General features: G+C 40.5%; 1 protein-coding gene across 1 annotated transcript; it reads right to left on the bottom strand.

The window, feature by feature from the left end:
• Nucleotides 1-14,187: 14,187 nt before the first annotated feature.
• LOC122032299 lies at nucleotides 14,188-14,738 on the bottom strand. The gene has a single exon (XM_042591580.1). The coding sequence runs from the start codon at nucleotides 14,661-14,663 to the stop codon at nucleotides 14,295-14,297; it is 369 nt and encodes a 122-aa protein (XP_042447514.1). The 5' UTR covers nucleotides 14,664-14,738; the 3' UTR covers nucleotides 14,188-14,294.
• Between the last annotated feature and the right edge of the window lie 244 nt (nucleotides 14,739-14,982).

The raw sequence follows: 14,982 nt of genomic DNA, 5'->3' as shown, positions 1-14,982 counted from the left end.
AGAAGCCCTAGCTTCCTCGGCTTCGTTTTCGCTCACGAAGATCGCCGACGCCGTCGCCCGAACAGCGCTGTCGCGCGCGCGAGAGAGGAAAGGGCGAAGGAATTAGGTTACGGGAGAGAAAAGAAAATAACTTAACCCCCTCTTAACTTGTCCTTTTATAACTTAACAATATTACATGTTCTTATCTATTCACGAAATAACCGCGGAACAGTTGGTCAGCCATGTTTGGACCAAATCAAGGGTTGCGGTTTCGAATCCTCCGCTGCGCACTTTTTCCCCCTTTTAATTATTTTTCTGTTACCAACTATTCTTTAATTCTTTAAATACCATTTGTTCCATATATTAAACAAAACTTGCTTAGCTCAGTTGGTTGGCTGACTTATGTTAAGACTCGGGTCAAGCCCGAGGTCTTGGGTTCAAAACCCAACTTCAACATTTTTCTTTCTTCTTCTTTTTTTTTAAACTTCTTCCTCTTGGTAAAAATACCAAACGAACTCCAAAAATTGCATAAAAATACTCTATAAATTCCTAAAAATCTCTAGAATTTTTCTAAAACATTTCTAGATTTTAATAAGGTCTTTTAGAACTCTAAATCATGAAATTTGGGGTGTTACAATTCTCCCTCCCTTATAAAAAGTTCGTCCTCGAACTTAGAATAATTCTGAACATTTTTATCTCATACTGTCCTCATGCTCCTAAGTAAATTCCTCATGCTTCTGGTTCTAAAAGACTTCTACTAATGATACTCTTTTGTTCCTTAGTCTCTTAGCTTCTCGGTCTTATATTATTCATATCGCATCGTACCCATTAGTGGTCCTTGGAAGGCTTGATATCTTCTCTATACTTTCTAAGCATACTTACGTATATGAATATAAGAGAACAACATTAAAATTGTCTCTATTCTTTCTAGGCATATGTATCAAAACATAGAAAATTAAAACATGAATTTTCTACTTCTTTCCTAAGCACATATAAGCAGATACTCTATACTGCAAATAATAAAGAAAGCATAAAAGAAAATTAAATACTTTCTTACTTGAAGACGGCAAGGATGGTGCTGATGTGTGATGCTGGAGAATGGGAACTGCTCTGATACCAACTGTAACGACCACCCTTCTTACTACTACTACACTCTAAGGATGACCGTTACTTAACTACTAACTCTACTTAACCGGTATGATTAAAAATCAAATGGAAACCCTACCGAAAAATTTCGGCAGAGTCTCCCTTGTACCGGTGACCAAATCAACAAATACCTATAAACATCAGTACTGACAAATAGATATATATAAAGGAATAACAAATAACAAAAGATAAATCGCATTATGAAATAAGAAAATGCAAATAAATAAATAAACCCGATAAATATAAATAAAAAATAAAAACATAACATTAAATTCTTAAACTAAGTCCCAAGGCTTCCATAGTCCTGGCATCACACATCCCTCGAACACCTCCTTGTCGCCTTCCTTTCTATATCTTTTCCTTTCCTGTATCTGCAGTAAGAGGAAGTGTAGTCTATAAGCAAAATTTGCTTAGTAAGCGCTATCTAACTCACAAAACTCGATATGCATGTATATAAATAAAAACATGCTAAAACTGAATGCTAACATGTAAAGCTACTCATGCTCATAAATAGCAAATAACAGTAAGCTAACTCATGCTCTTCTAATAGTAAAGAAACATACTGAAAGGCTAAACATGTAAGACAAGTCTATACTATCATGCTAGCATAAAGAATTTAACTTACTGAATTCTAAACACTTTCTGATTCTTATTAAACTTACTTAAAAACTTATTCTTTTATTTCACTTATTTAAACTTATTCTTTAATACTTGTAAACTTTTGTAAACACATTGTTTTATTAGTTCAAAAGCTTATACTTATAATACTTCAAAATAATAATCAACTTCTTCTTGGGCCCAGGCATAGTACCATCTTATGCGCGTTCCCTAATAGGTTGGGGTAGCGAGCCACCAATCCTAAAAGAGCAGACCTCGGTCTACCAGGGCCAAGACCTCGGAATTGGACACCTGGATTTGTTTAACGACAAGCTCTTGGATGTCGGGTACTAGCCTCTTCTTAAAAGTAAAATACTTATAATCTTAATTACTTCTTCTTTAAATGCCTTGGCATTTTAATAGGCACCTTGTGTGCTAAAAATCCCTAAAGTCTCGACTTTAGGATCTACTTAAGGCCTCGGCCTTTTCTTTCTCTTCTTTATCTTTCTTATACTTTTCTTATAAAAGAATGCTTCTTACAAAACTGAAATGTTTAAACAAATTCTAAAAATGCTTAAACAAAAATCTGCATACAAAGCTTAACATGAATCTACATGCTAAGCTTAACTAAAATCTGCATATTAAGCTTATCTAAAATCTGCATACTATACTTATAAAAATCTGCATGCTATACTTATAAAATCTGCATACTATTCTTATAAAATCTAATCTCCTTTCTTGACCTAATCTAACCCGCATAATATCTTCGAAAGGATTTATTCCTGCTCAACAATTCAACACAAAAACAAACTAAAATGCAGAATGTTGAATTTCACACTGTAAAAAGAAACTAAAACTAAGGCTATTCGTCTCAAATACTTATCTACAGCATTACATGTGCAGCATTAGTTTAGAACAAGGAACTATACGGTCAAGTCTATAGCTCATGCAAACAAAGCATATGAACTTAAAACTAAACTTGTATAAAGACATTAGGAGCTCAAAATTAAACATATATGTCATCATTTAAGTCCTCATTTTGTGCACGCCCAGTATAGTGAAACCTTAGTGATATGCTCACCATGTCTGAACTAATAACCCAATAAACTAAATTAAAAACACCCACAAATCAGTATGTAAACCAGATAGAAAATACTAGCAACTAAGAGGTCATAGTTGGAACGTGCTCAAAATATTTCAAAATCCACTCTGTTCACAATCTATCATAAGGAATACAAACAGCAAGTAACACCAACCATCCTTTAACTAAAATCCCTGCACAGAATCCTTCCCATAACAAATAAAGGAACTCTAATTAATCTATAACTTTACTCGCATGAAGAAAACAAGGAAAATAAACTCCCCATAAACCATAGGGCATACATGAAATTCATAAGAACTTCAATTGAAATCCAGATAGTGCTCCACACAAAAACACAATCTAATCTTCCTTTGAAGGTCACGGCAGCAACCCTAATCTAACCTTCTTCTCAGAACAAATTTGGAACACCAAAGAAATAGAAGTCCGGAGCTATCCTACTGCAGGTGAGTAAGCGACTTACCTTCGTTTCCTTGACTCACAGCCAAAGGAGAAACCTCCTAGTGCTTCTAGGGTTCGGGTGAGCTCCCAATCCCGGCTCTTCTTCGTGCTCCCGACTTCCTTCTTGACGAGAGGAGCCCGATGGTACGAAGACTCCACGGAGAGGGGTGCTCGTCGGAGAAGCCCTAGCTTCCTCGGCTTCGTTTTCGCTCACGAAGATCGCGCCGTCGAACTCGAGAGAAGGGAGAAGGAATTAGGTTACGGGAGAGAAAAGAAAATAACTTAACCCCCTCTTAACTTGTCCTTTTATAACTTAACAATATTACATGTTCTTATCTATTCACGAAATAACCGCGGAACAGTTGGTCAGCCATGTTTGGACCAAATCAAGGGTTGCGGTTTCGAATCCTCCGCTGCGCACTTTTTCCCCCTTTTAATTATTTTTCTGTTACCAACTATTCTTTAATTCTTTAAATACCATTTGTTCCATATATTAAACAAAACTTGCTTAGCTCAGTTGGTTGGCTGACTTATGTTAAGACTCGGGTCAAGCCCGAGGTCTTGGGTTCAAAACCCAACTTCAACATTTTTCTTTCTTCTTCTTTTTTTTTAAACTTCTTCCTCTTGGTAAAAATACCAAACGAACTCCAAAAATTGCATAAAAATACTCTATAAATTCCTAAAAATCTCTAGAATTTTTCTAAAACATTTCTAGATTTTAATAAGGTCTTTTAGAACTCTAAATCATGAAATTTGGGGTGTTACAACCGAGCCCTCTCTGACCTAGTCCGGAGAAAGAGCTGTCGAGCCCTCTCCGACTCCGTCCGGTCCAGAGAACGAGCTACCGAGCCATCTCTGACCTAATCCAGAGAACGAGCTACCAAGCCCTCTCCGACTCTGTCCGGTCCAGAGAACGAGCTACCGAGCCCTCTCTGACCTAGTCCGGAGAACGAGCTGCCGAACCCTCTTCGACTCCGTCCGGTCCAGAGAACGAGCTGCCAAGCCCTCTCCGACTCTGCGTGTCAAGTTTCCATACTTGGACTTTTCCCTTCCACCTGATCAACCTTGATCAGTAATCAATCTGAGTTTAATTAATATCTGATAAAAAATTAAATCAGTGTCAACATCAAAACAACAGCTAGGTTAGACTGTATCAACAATCTCCCCCTTTTTGTTGTTTGACAACACGATTTAAGTTTAGATCAGAAATGCTCATTTTCCATAATTTTAGGGGAATCAAGATCCTCCCCCTAAGACGGATACAACACTATGTAAGGAAGTCAATAATCCTCAAGGTTATCCTCTCCCCTAAAATCAAAATTTCATTCATCTCTAAACTTAGTTATCTTCTCCCCCTTTGTCAAACACCGAAAAGGTGCGAGTTAGACAATAAGACTTAAAGGACTCCCCCTTAACCCATACTGTCTCTTTCTTAATTCACATAGAATTCCCTCTAAGTGTACTATCGGACAGTAAATAAGAGACAATCAAGATATGGCATATGAAAAGCATATAAATAGCCAATAAGAACTGAAAGATAAAGAGAAGCAAGTAATAGAAAAACGAGTAGCATAAATATATGAAAACAGCTAATATCTAGGTCAGACACATGTATCTATCAAACAGTATCCGAAACATAGGCAATCAAAATGACCAACATAAAACAAGGTGTATCAATCAACATCCTCAATATGAGGAGCATCATCATCATCAGCTGGAGGATTGAGTCCGAGGCCGCCGTGGATAGCACGAGTACGCGGAGGTGGGTAGTGGCCATCCATCCTTTGTGTCGCCAAATGCTGTAGATCATCGTAACGCCGGTCAATCCGAACGCAACCATGGAGCTCATCATCGTTTGATCGATGCGACTCTCCATTTGCCACAGATCAGGGATCGCCTCTTCATACTCGGCGGAGGAGGAGGAGAGCATGACAGTCATGAGGTGCCCATGGTAACTCACGTGTCTCCGTCCTTCCAACGAACCGTCCCATACTATCCTATGATGCCAGACTTGGAAAATGCATGTTTTCCAAGTCTGTAGTCCTGCCTCACCATCTTGACTATCCTTCCCTTGGAGACATCAATCTGTAGGGTCTCGAGCCAATCCGTAATTATATGCCTATAAGGCATATAAACGGTGAAGCTGTTAGGCTCACTATAGGAGATGATAGACGAATAAATACTCGACATGATGTCAAAATCAAGACGCCGACGCAATCCATAAAGCATCAGACAGTGATATGGTCAGATCTCTGACAAGGGTTTAGATGTGATTGGCAGAAGAATGTAATCTGGGGCAGATAGTCTCAGGGTTGCAAAGGTAGGAAAATCAACATCTAACTCATCTTGTCCACCCGGTCTAGGATGTCCGAAGAAATACTCATAAATGGAGTCAGATGAGACATCAAAGGGAGAAGGTAAGGGGTCTGGTAAATCAGGATATATGGAAAAGACATTTCCTGAACACCTCCGGCAAGCTAGATAATCAAAGAAGGCCGAGAAAGAGAAATCAATAGTTTGCTTAGCAACTCTAGTTCTATAATTAACATCATTAGTTTGATGAAGATTATTATAAAACTCAGATACTAAGTCGTAATTGATGTCCCATTATAAATAAACTAGAGAATCAAGTTTGTAATAGGCAAGTATTTCTGACACAGATGGACAAAATTCATCCATGAATTTTTGATCCACAGACCTACAAGGAAGCAGTTTGAAGGTTCTTTGTTGAAAGGCTTGTTCAAAGTGATGGTTTGGAAATCTTCCAGAAACGGATGGTTGAGGTCGGGAGGGAGCCTTAGATTTAGATTTCTCAGTTGACGACTTAGAGGTTCCCTCACTAACTTGTTTCTTCCTAAAGGTTAAAAATGTGACACGAACGGGGCAAATAGGTGAGCACGGAAGCCACCAACAACCGAGAACCAAGCCAAATTACAAAGATACGGTGAGAAATGAAAATGAAGTGCCAAAATGAGTAGAGCTCGGGGAGAATGGAGTTACCTTGGTGCCATTTATGTATCTTTCGGATAACGGAGAGAAGAGTTGAGGCGAAGGAGGGTATCGGCTAGGGCTTCGGCGTGCAATGGGAAGAGAAAGGATCGAGAAGAGTTAAGAGGGATATGATCCAGGTGTTGATATGATCGGACGGCTGTCCGATCAGGAGAGATCCTGACCGATCAGGGAACCTCCTAATCGGTCAGGGAATACCCTGATCGATCGGTGGACCGATCAAGAATCGGTCGACAGACCGATCCAGTCTCTCCTAATCGGACTGTAGACCGATCAGTGTCTGACAAATTGACGATGCTCCAGGAATTTCAGTAACTGAAATTCGTGGAAGTTTTCTATCGAGAATTCTGAAGATTCAGAAATCAAGAAGTTCAGAAACTTCCAAATTCAGAACCTAGAACCTGAAGAATCTATAAACATAAATATTTCCGAATGATGAGCTCTTATGGTCTGAAATTGTTCAGAACCAGAAGGTTCCAAACATAAAAAAAAACAGACCAACTCCAAACGCATAGAGTTCAGACGTTTTGAACCTTAAGGTTTCAAAACCAGAAAAACTTCTGAAACTATGATCTATAGTGAACTAAGGTATTAATCAAGACTCAAGCTATTTATTACCTAGTTCAAAACACATCCTTGCTATGATCAGTTTCGAGTTTTTTAAAATATATCCAAATTTCTATCATTACTTCAACAACTTGTCCTATTTTCAATCAAAATCATGAAAGGTATCGATCAAAGGTATCAATCAACACATCAACCAAAGTTAGTTAATTTCTAGGTAAAGGTCCAACCAAGTTTCCTTGGTTGGAATATATGAGTAAGATCTAGGAACCAAATACACATGAATTATGTAATGGTCTTCCCCATACTCGATTTATGTCTCTTCAACCTAATTATTCAAGGGATGCATGATACATTTTGAATAATTTGGCTGATCCTAGCATCTCACCCCATTTCTAGCAAACAAAAATAATTTCTTAAACCTTATAGTTTGTGTGAGATGTCCCCAAGTTGCCCAAATTAATTTCCCAATTTCTCTTGTCGTTTTAATTGTCCTTATTGATAATGATGAAGTCCTAATGGCCTATTGAGCCAGACACATTCCCAATTCTCTCCTTAAATGACTAAATTCATTTTCCGGAAGGGGTTTGGTGAAAATATCGGCTAGGTTTGATTTTGACTCAACATATGTTAGCGCAATGTCTCCCCTAGCTACGTGATCTCTAATGAAGTGATGACACACTTCAATGTGTTTGGTCCTTGAATGATCGACTGGATTTTTCGTTAGGTTTATTTTGCTGATGTTGTCACACAACACTTGTACTCCTTTATACGAAAGCCCATAATCTTCTAGGGTGTGGATCATCAACAACAATTGTGATACACTCTCTCCCATGGCAATGTATTCAGCCTCGGTCGTGGAGAGAGCAACACAGTGTTGCTTCCGACTTGACCAACTAACCAATGATGAACCTAAAAATTGGCAACCCCCACTAGTGCTTTTCCGATCCAATTTGCACCCAGCATAATCAGAGTCGGTATAGCCTATCAAATCAAAGGACTCAGTACGAGGGTACCAGAGACCTACTCTAATTGTGCCCTTAAGGTATCTCAGGATTCTCTTAACTGCAATTAAATGAGATTCCTTGGCACATACTTGATATCTAGCGCACATGCCCACAGCAAAAAGTATGTCCGGTCGACTAGCTGTGAGATATAGAAGACTACCGATCATGCTTCTATATTGCGTTAGATCAACTGGTTTTCCATTCTCATCATTGTCAAGGCGAGTGTTTGTTGCCACTGGAGTGAATACTTCCTTAGAGTCATTCATTTTGAATTTCTTGAGCATCTCTTGAGTGTATTTTGTCTGATGGACATAAATGCCATCTCGAGTTTGTTTGATTTCAAGTCCAAGGAAGAATGTCAATTCTCCCACCAGACTCATCTCAAACTCACTTTCCATGTGAGTGATAAATTCATTCAAATAACCCTTATTATTTGAGCCATAAATTATGTCATCGACATACACCTGGGCTACAAATATGTTTTCACCATCTCTACGCAGAAATAGTGTTGGATCTATTTGACCTCTTACAAAACCCTTTTCTAGTAAGTAAGTTGACAACCTTTCGTACCAAGCTCGAGGTGCTTGTTTAAGCCCATAAAGAGCTTTCTTGAGCTTGTACACGTGGTTTGGAGCTTCGGTATTCACAAACCCCGGTGGTTGTTCAACAAAGACCTCTTCTTTAATGAAACCGTTTAAGAAGGCCGATTTAACATCTATTTGATAGAGCTTGAAGCCTCTATGTGCAGCAAAAGCTAACATTAAACGAATGGACTCTAATCGGGCCACGGGAGCATAAGTCTCATCATAATCGAGGTCTTCGACTTGACTATAGCCCTTGGCTACAAGTCTTGCCTTGTTTCTTATGACTTCTCCCTTTTGGTTTAACTTATTTTTGAAGACCCATTTGGTTCCAATAATGGTGGTCTTCTTAGGTCTAGGAACTAAGTCCCACACTTGGCTCCTTTCAAATTGACCTAACTCATCTTGCATAGCTATGATCCAGTCAGGATCGTGCAATGCCTCACCAACTAATTTTGGTTCGATTTCTGAGATCAAGGCGACCTCGTTAGACTCATTTCTAAAGAATGATCTAGTCCTAACCCCTTGTTGGATGTCTCCAACAATCTGGTCTTGAGGATGACTAGAGGCTATTCTAGATTACCTTGGTGTTGGCGGTGTCTCATGAGTGGTCTCACTAGGCACAGGCAAGGACTCAGTATCAGGCAAAGGATCAGCCTGAACCCTTTGTTGCCTTTGCTCATCATCATCGTCAACTTCGACTCTTTCTATGTTTTGATCATTCAAACTTAGACTTCTAAGTTCAAATTGAATTTCTCCTACATCCCTCGATTGATCATTTGATTTAGGGATTTCTTCAAATGCTACATCCGAGGATTCTTCAATCAATTTAGTCCTATTGTTGTAGACTCGATAGGCTTTGCTGATGAGAGAGTACTATCAGCCTTAGCCGTGAACTTTCCAAGATGATCCTTGGTGTTCAAGATAAACACCATACAACCAAACACCCTAAGATGTTTAATTCTAGGGGGTTTCCCAAACCAAAGTTCATGGGGAGTCTTTCCTAAAAACCTATGTATCAAGACTCGGTTTTTCACATAACATGCTGTATTTTCAGCTTCAGCCCACAAGTAACTTAGTAGTGAGTACTCATTGAGCATGCTTCGTGCAGCCTCTTGCAAGACTCGGTTCTTTCTCTCCACAGCCCCATTTTGCTGTGGGGTCCTTGAAGTAGAGAACTCATGCCTATATCCTTTTTCTTGACAGAATTCTAAAAATCTATGGTTTTTAAATTCTCCACCATGATCACTTCTAATTGTTTTAATTGTTGTTGATTTTTCATTTTCAGTTCTTCTACAAAAAGAAACAAAAATATCTATGGTTTGATCCTTATTTTTCAAAAAGAAAGTCCATGTATATCTAGTAAAATCATCAATGATCACTAAGCAGTATCTACTTCCATTCAATGAAATGACATTACTGCAATCAAATAAATCCATATGCAATAAATCTAAAGCAGTAGATGTACTCACAGCGCTTTTACCTTTATGAGACGCTTTTGTTTGCTTACCCTTTTGACATGCATCGCATAATTTTGTCTTTTGGTACTTGATGCTTGGTAGGCCTCGCACTAATCCTTTGTTGGCCAGCTTTCGAATATTCTTCATGTTCACATGGGCCAACCTCCTATGCCAAAGCCATGATTCTTCTTCTTTTGACATGAAACACTTAGCAGAGGCATTAGTAGCACTTTTAAAAGATACTTGATAAATGTTATCTACCCTTGTGCCTACTAGTACCGTGTCAAGTGTATCAATGTGTTTGACCAGACATTGACTTGAATGAAACTCAATTGTGTAACCCGTATCACACAATTGGCTGACACTTAGGAGATTAAAGGTCATCCCCTTGACTAGAAGGGCATTCTTAATTTGGAGACATTCGGATATATGAATGTCTCCAACTCCTATAACCTTAAGGCTACCATTATTACCAAACGACACATTACCTCTATTTTTGTTATGAAGGGTAGTAAAGAGTGACTTGCCCCCGATCATGTGCTTGGAGCATCCGCTATCAACAAACCAAGTTGATAGATGTTCCCCCTTGACCAATGACTACAAGACACGAAAGATAGACGTTTTAGGTATCCAAATCTTGGGACCTAATGCATCTATAATAAACGACCTAGGAACCCATGCCTTGGTCACAACCTTCCTAGTCTCATGAACCCTAGAAGCATGTGATCTATGAAATTGGGTTCTAGACACTAGCGAAATGAAACTAGACTCCTTAGGTTGATATCCCAACCCTGCCTTGTTATAGACCGCCCTTTGGGCATTTAGAATCATATCTAAGGTCTTAGAGCTAGTTGAGAATTTTTCAAGCATTTTCTTGAGTTTCTCAACTTCACCCTTTAAGGCTTTGTTCTCATCCTCAAGGGCCTCTTGATGTAGGTCATCGACCTCATCTTCCCTAAGGGCCCTCAAGTGCTCTACTTCATCTTTTAATGATTTAATTTGAGTTTTTGATTTCTTAAGTAAAGTAGATAAATGTGCAATGATTTTATAACATTTTTCTAAATGAGGAGAAGTTACCTCTTCATCATCCGAAGATGATGAACCCGCGGCTGAGGTATCACTCGTGTCACCATCACTCCCGGAATTCGATTCCTCCCTTGCCATGAACGTTAATTGACGTGTGCTTTTCTCCTTCTTCTCTTCCTCCGATGAGCTTGAGGAGGATTCATCCCAAGTAGCTTTGAGAGCTTTCTTCTTTTTGGCCCTTTCCTCTTTCTTCTTGAGTTTTGGACACTCGCTCCGATAATGTCCTTTCTTACTACACTCAAAACAAGTGACATTAGTTTTATCAACATTTTGATCGATAGATTTACCTTTCCCTTTGTATCTCCGGCTCCTTCTCATGATTCTCCTTACAAAGTTGGCCATCTCGCTTGATGATGATCCACCTTCATCATCGGACTCGGAGGAGGATGAGGATGAGGATGAGGATGAAGGAATCTCTTTTTCCTTCTTCTTTTCTTTCTTCCTTCCTCCATCTTTGCTCTTTTCTCCTACAACTAAGGCAATACCTTTCTCTTTTTGACCCTTGTTAGCAAATTCATGGAGTTCCATTTCACAAAAAAATTCATCTAATTTAACAATTGAAAGGTCCTTAGAGACCTTGTAGGCATCTACCATAGATGACCACAAGGCATTCATCGGAAAGGCTTTGAGAACATACCTTACAAGATCGCGATTCTCTACGCGTTCATCTACGGAATGAAGACCATTGATAATTTCTTTGAACCTTCCGTGTAGTTCACTTACCATCTCGTTCTCCTTCATGGTGAGGTTTTGTAATTGATTTAAGAATAAATCTCTCTTGGCGATCCGAGAGTCTCGAGTTCCTTCTTGGAGCTCGATGAGCTTGTTCCACAAGTCTTTTGCACTCATGAATGGACCTACCTTGACGAGTTGGTCCTTGGCTATCCCACATTGTAGAGTGACCACTGCCTTGGCATCGGCTTGTCCTTTGCGAGTTTGCTCGGCGGACCATCTTAATGAGTCTAGTTCCTTACCTTCTTCGTCCTTCGGAGGTGTAAACCCTTCCTTGACGGATAACCACATTGAGATGTCGGTCTTGAGATAATATTCCATGCGGCTTTTCCAATATTGAAAGTCCACTCCGTCGAAGTAGGGTGGACGATTGGTGCTAAACCCTTCCTTCATAGCCATCTTCTTGCTCTTTAGGGTGTTAATCCGGATGAAGAGAACCTCGCTCTGATACCACTTGTTAGGATCTTCGGATGGCTAGAGAGGGGGGTGTGAATAGCCTCCTCTAAAAGCTTAAGGAATTTCTTCCTACAAATCGTTAAGCTGCAGCGAAATATACAAAGAAAAGCATAAAACAAGAAGAAAGACAAAGCACCACTAACACCGGTATGTACGAGGTCTGGGGATAACTTGCTCCCTCTCCACGTCCGGTGGCGACTCCTTGATCTTTCGTATCACACCGGATAGATCACTAGATTTTTTCTCTTCTGGTGGAGTAACCTCTCCACAAAGTCTCCGGAGATATGTAAATGAAGCACAAGACTTACAATCGGTGGCTAGAAAGAATGAAGAATACACTCACAGCCACACAAAGACGACAGCAGAGCGCAAGAAGGAAAACAACTTCTCAGCCAAGAGCTCAAAAACCTTTGCTTTTCCACTGTGTTCAGCCTGTACCGAATCGCTGTCAACCTGCACCGAATTGCTGCTGCAAGCTAAGGCGTCGCCAATCACTCTTCCTTCTCATCTGGTTCTCTGAACTCACACCAATAGAACCCATGTTCTTCGCAGGTGTCTCTGAGCTCGAACCAACAAGCAGTAGTCAAGCTGACTGCCAACTGATCGCATCCAGATCGCAGCCAGTAAACGTTGATGCTCCAATTGCACCATTTGCAGCGAAACATAGTAGAAAGAACACTTTGTCTTATTCTCCTGATGGAGTTTAATTTGAATTTAAGCATTGACATGATAGCTGCAACCTGCAAATTAAAAAGCTCACAGGAGATGGTTAAATCAGACGAGTCAGAAGTTGCAGAGAAATATTATTGTGGATCGGCGACCGACCATATAGATCGGTCCAGAGAGCTAAGGCTATAGGTGGATCGGTCCACGAGCGATCCCCTATCCTTTCTCCCGAACTCCGTTGCCTCCTGATCGATCTCTGGTGACCGATCCGATAACCATATAGATCACCGGATCGGTCCAATGCGATCCATTTAGAGCTTCCCAAACCCTAAAGCCTATGAGCCCAGAGTACTGAGTCTCAGAGGAGTCCTCATCGACCTACGAGGCTAGCCCGCTTCCAGTCCTCTGGTCGAGGCCAGCACGTACTGGGGCCCTCTGACTCGCCGGGCGCAGAGAACTGCGAGTCTCGTGAGTGGGCGAAGTCTACGGGCCACAGCCCGCGTCACGGCTAAGCCCTCAGTCCGGAGAATAAGCTAAGGCCTCTCTGGCCGGCCTGGCGGCAGCAGGTGCTCAAGCTCTCTCCCTCTTTCCGGGGAACGACAGTGACTCAGGAACCAGCTGCCCTCGTCTGGAGGAGGCAGTCCACCGGCTAGGTCATCCGAGGCGACAGAGGTGGTCTCGACCTAGTCAGAATGTGCTACAAGACTCTCACTAGCCTACCGACTGCGACCGAGCAGAGCCGCAGGCTTCACGTCCCTCAGCTGAGGCCCGAGCCCTCCGCTCTGTCAGGATCTGAAGGACCACTACGACTCTCTCTTGACGACTCGCGTGCTTTTCCATACTGTGTTTTCCCTGATCCTCGATCTACCTTGATCAGTAATCAATCTGAGTTTAATTAATATCTGATACAAAATTAAATCAGTGTCAACATCAAAACAACAGCCAGGTCAGACTGTATCAACACTTCTAAGAGGTGAAAAAACACAGGACATATTTTTTTATTTAAATATTATCAATTATCATTAATTAATTTGATTAATCAATAATATTAATTAACTAAATTAATATTAAATTGTAAATATTAATTAATTAATATTCATTCACTAATTAATTGTTTAATTAATTAATTAATAAAATTAATTTCAATTTCTCATCCTTGTAGCATTTATATAATCCCATCTATATATGAACCCAATTTATGTGCGAGCTAAAAGTTTTGTCCGATTATATCGGACCAATGTTCTTTTGTCATTAATTTTTTTCCATTCGATAAATTAATTTATGATAATCTATTCAAATTGATTTACTATGATTTATACTTATTCTTATTTAATTTATTGATTATTAAAATTAATTTTCTGACAAAATTAAAGCTCTCCATCGTATATACCAGATTTATGAGAGAATACATTAAAAATTAAGGTAGCAGTTACACATGATTGGTTGAACACCACGATGCACAGTCCACTACTCAGCTCCGCTTCACAGGGTCGAAGTTGGAGACGGCGATGACAGCCCCTACGATCACGCCGACCACGACCCCGCCGGACACGATGCTCAGGAGGAAGTTCTTCAACGACGGCGAGATGCCTGGCTGCGCTGCCTCCGCCACTTCCGGTATCACTAGCGCTGCCACCATAGCTGCCGCCGTCAGTCTGCTTAGCACTTTTTCCTTCTCTGACAACGACGAGGCCCGGACCTTGAGCTCTGCGCCCCGCCGCCGCCCCGCCGCCGTGGTAGCAGGCAACCTGAGTGGCTGAAAGAATGTTTCTGAGCCTGCCAAAGGCCGGAGGAAGCCGACCGCGGGCTTCCACATGGTGATCGAAGAAGCTAATGCCATGGAGCAAACTCAAAGGTTGGAGTCTTGATTGGTTGCGACTTGCTTCAGCTTAATCCAACAACGGAGAGGAGAAAGATGATAGATATATGGATACTAGTAATTTGTTTGGATTAGCTGCGTGTGCTAGGCCAGCGCGCGGATCCGATGTGGAATGTTGCGATTGCAGGAGAGATGGATAAGGTTATCCTCGGGGACAGCGTACAGGGATAAGGTTTAGAAAGAAGAATTCTAATGTGATGCTGAGAACGCATATACTCGTCACACGTAAGTTAAATCAAATCGATCAAATAAAAATAAAACTCATCTAATTGTTTTAGAT

This window comes from Zingiber officinale, chromosome 11A, assembly GCF_018446385.1.
Source record: "Zingiber officinale cultivar Zhangliang chromosome 11A, Zo_v1.1, whole genome shotgun sequence".
Lineage (NCBI taxonomy): Eukaryota > Viridiplantae > Streptophyta > Magnoliopsida > Zingiberales > Zingiberaceae > Zingiber > Zingiber officinale.
Note: the sequence above shows the minus strand (reverse complement) of the source record. Positions and strands in the feature narration are given on the sequence as shown.

Excerpts from the sequence above, each read along its gene's own strand:
- LOC122032299 (XM_042591580.1), bottom strand. The coding sequence starts at position 14,663 with ATGGCATTAGCTTCTTCGATCACCATGTGGAAGCCCGCGGTCGGCTTC.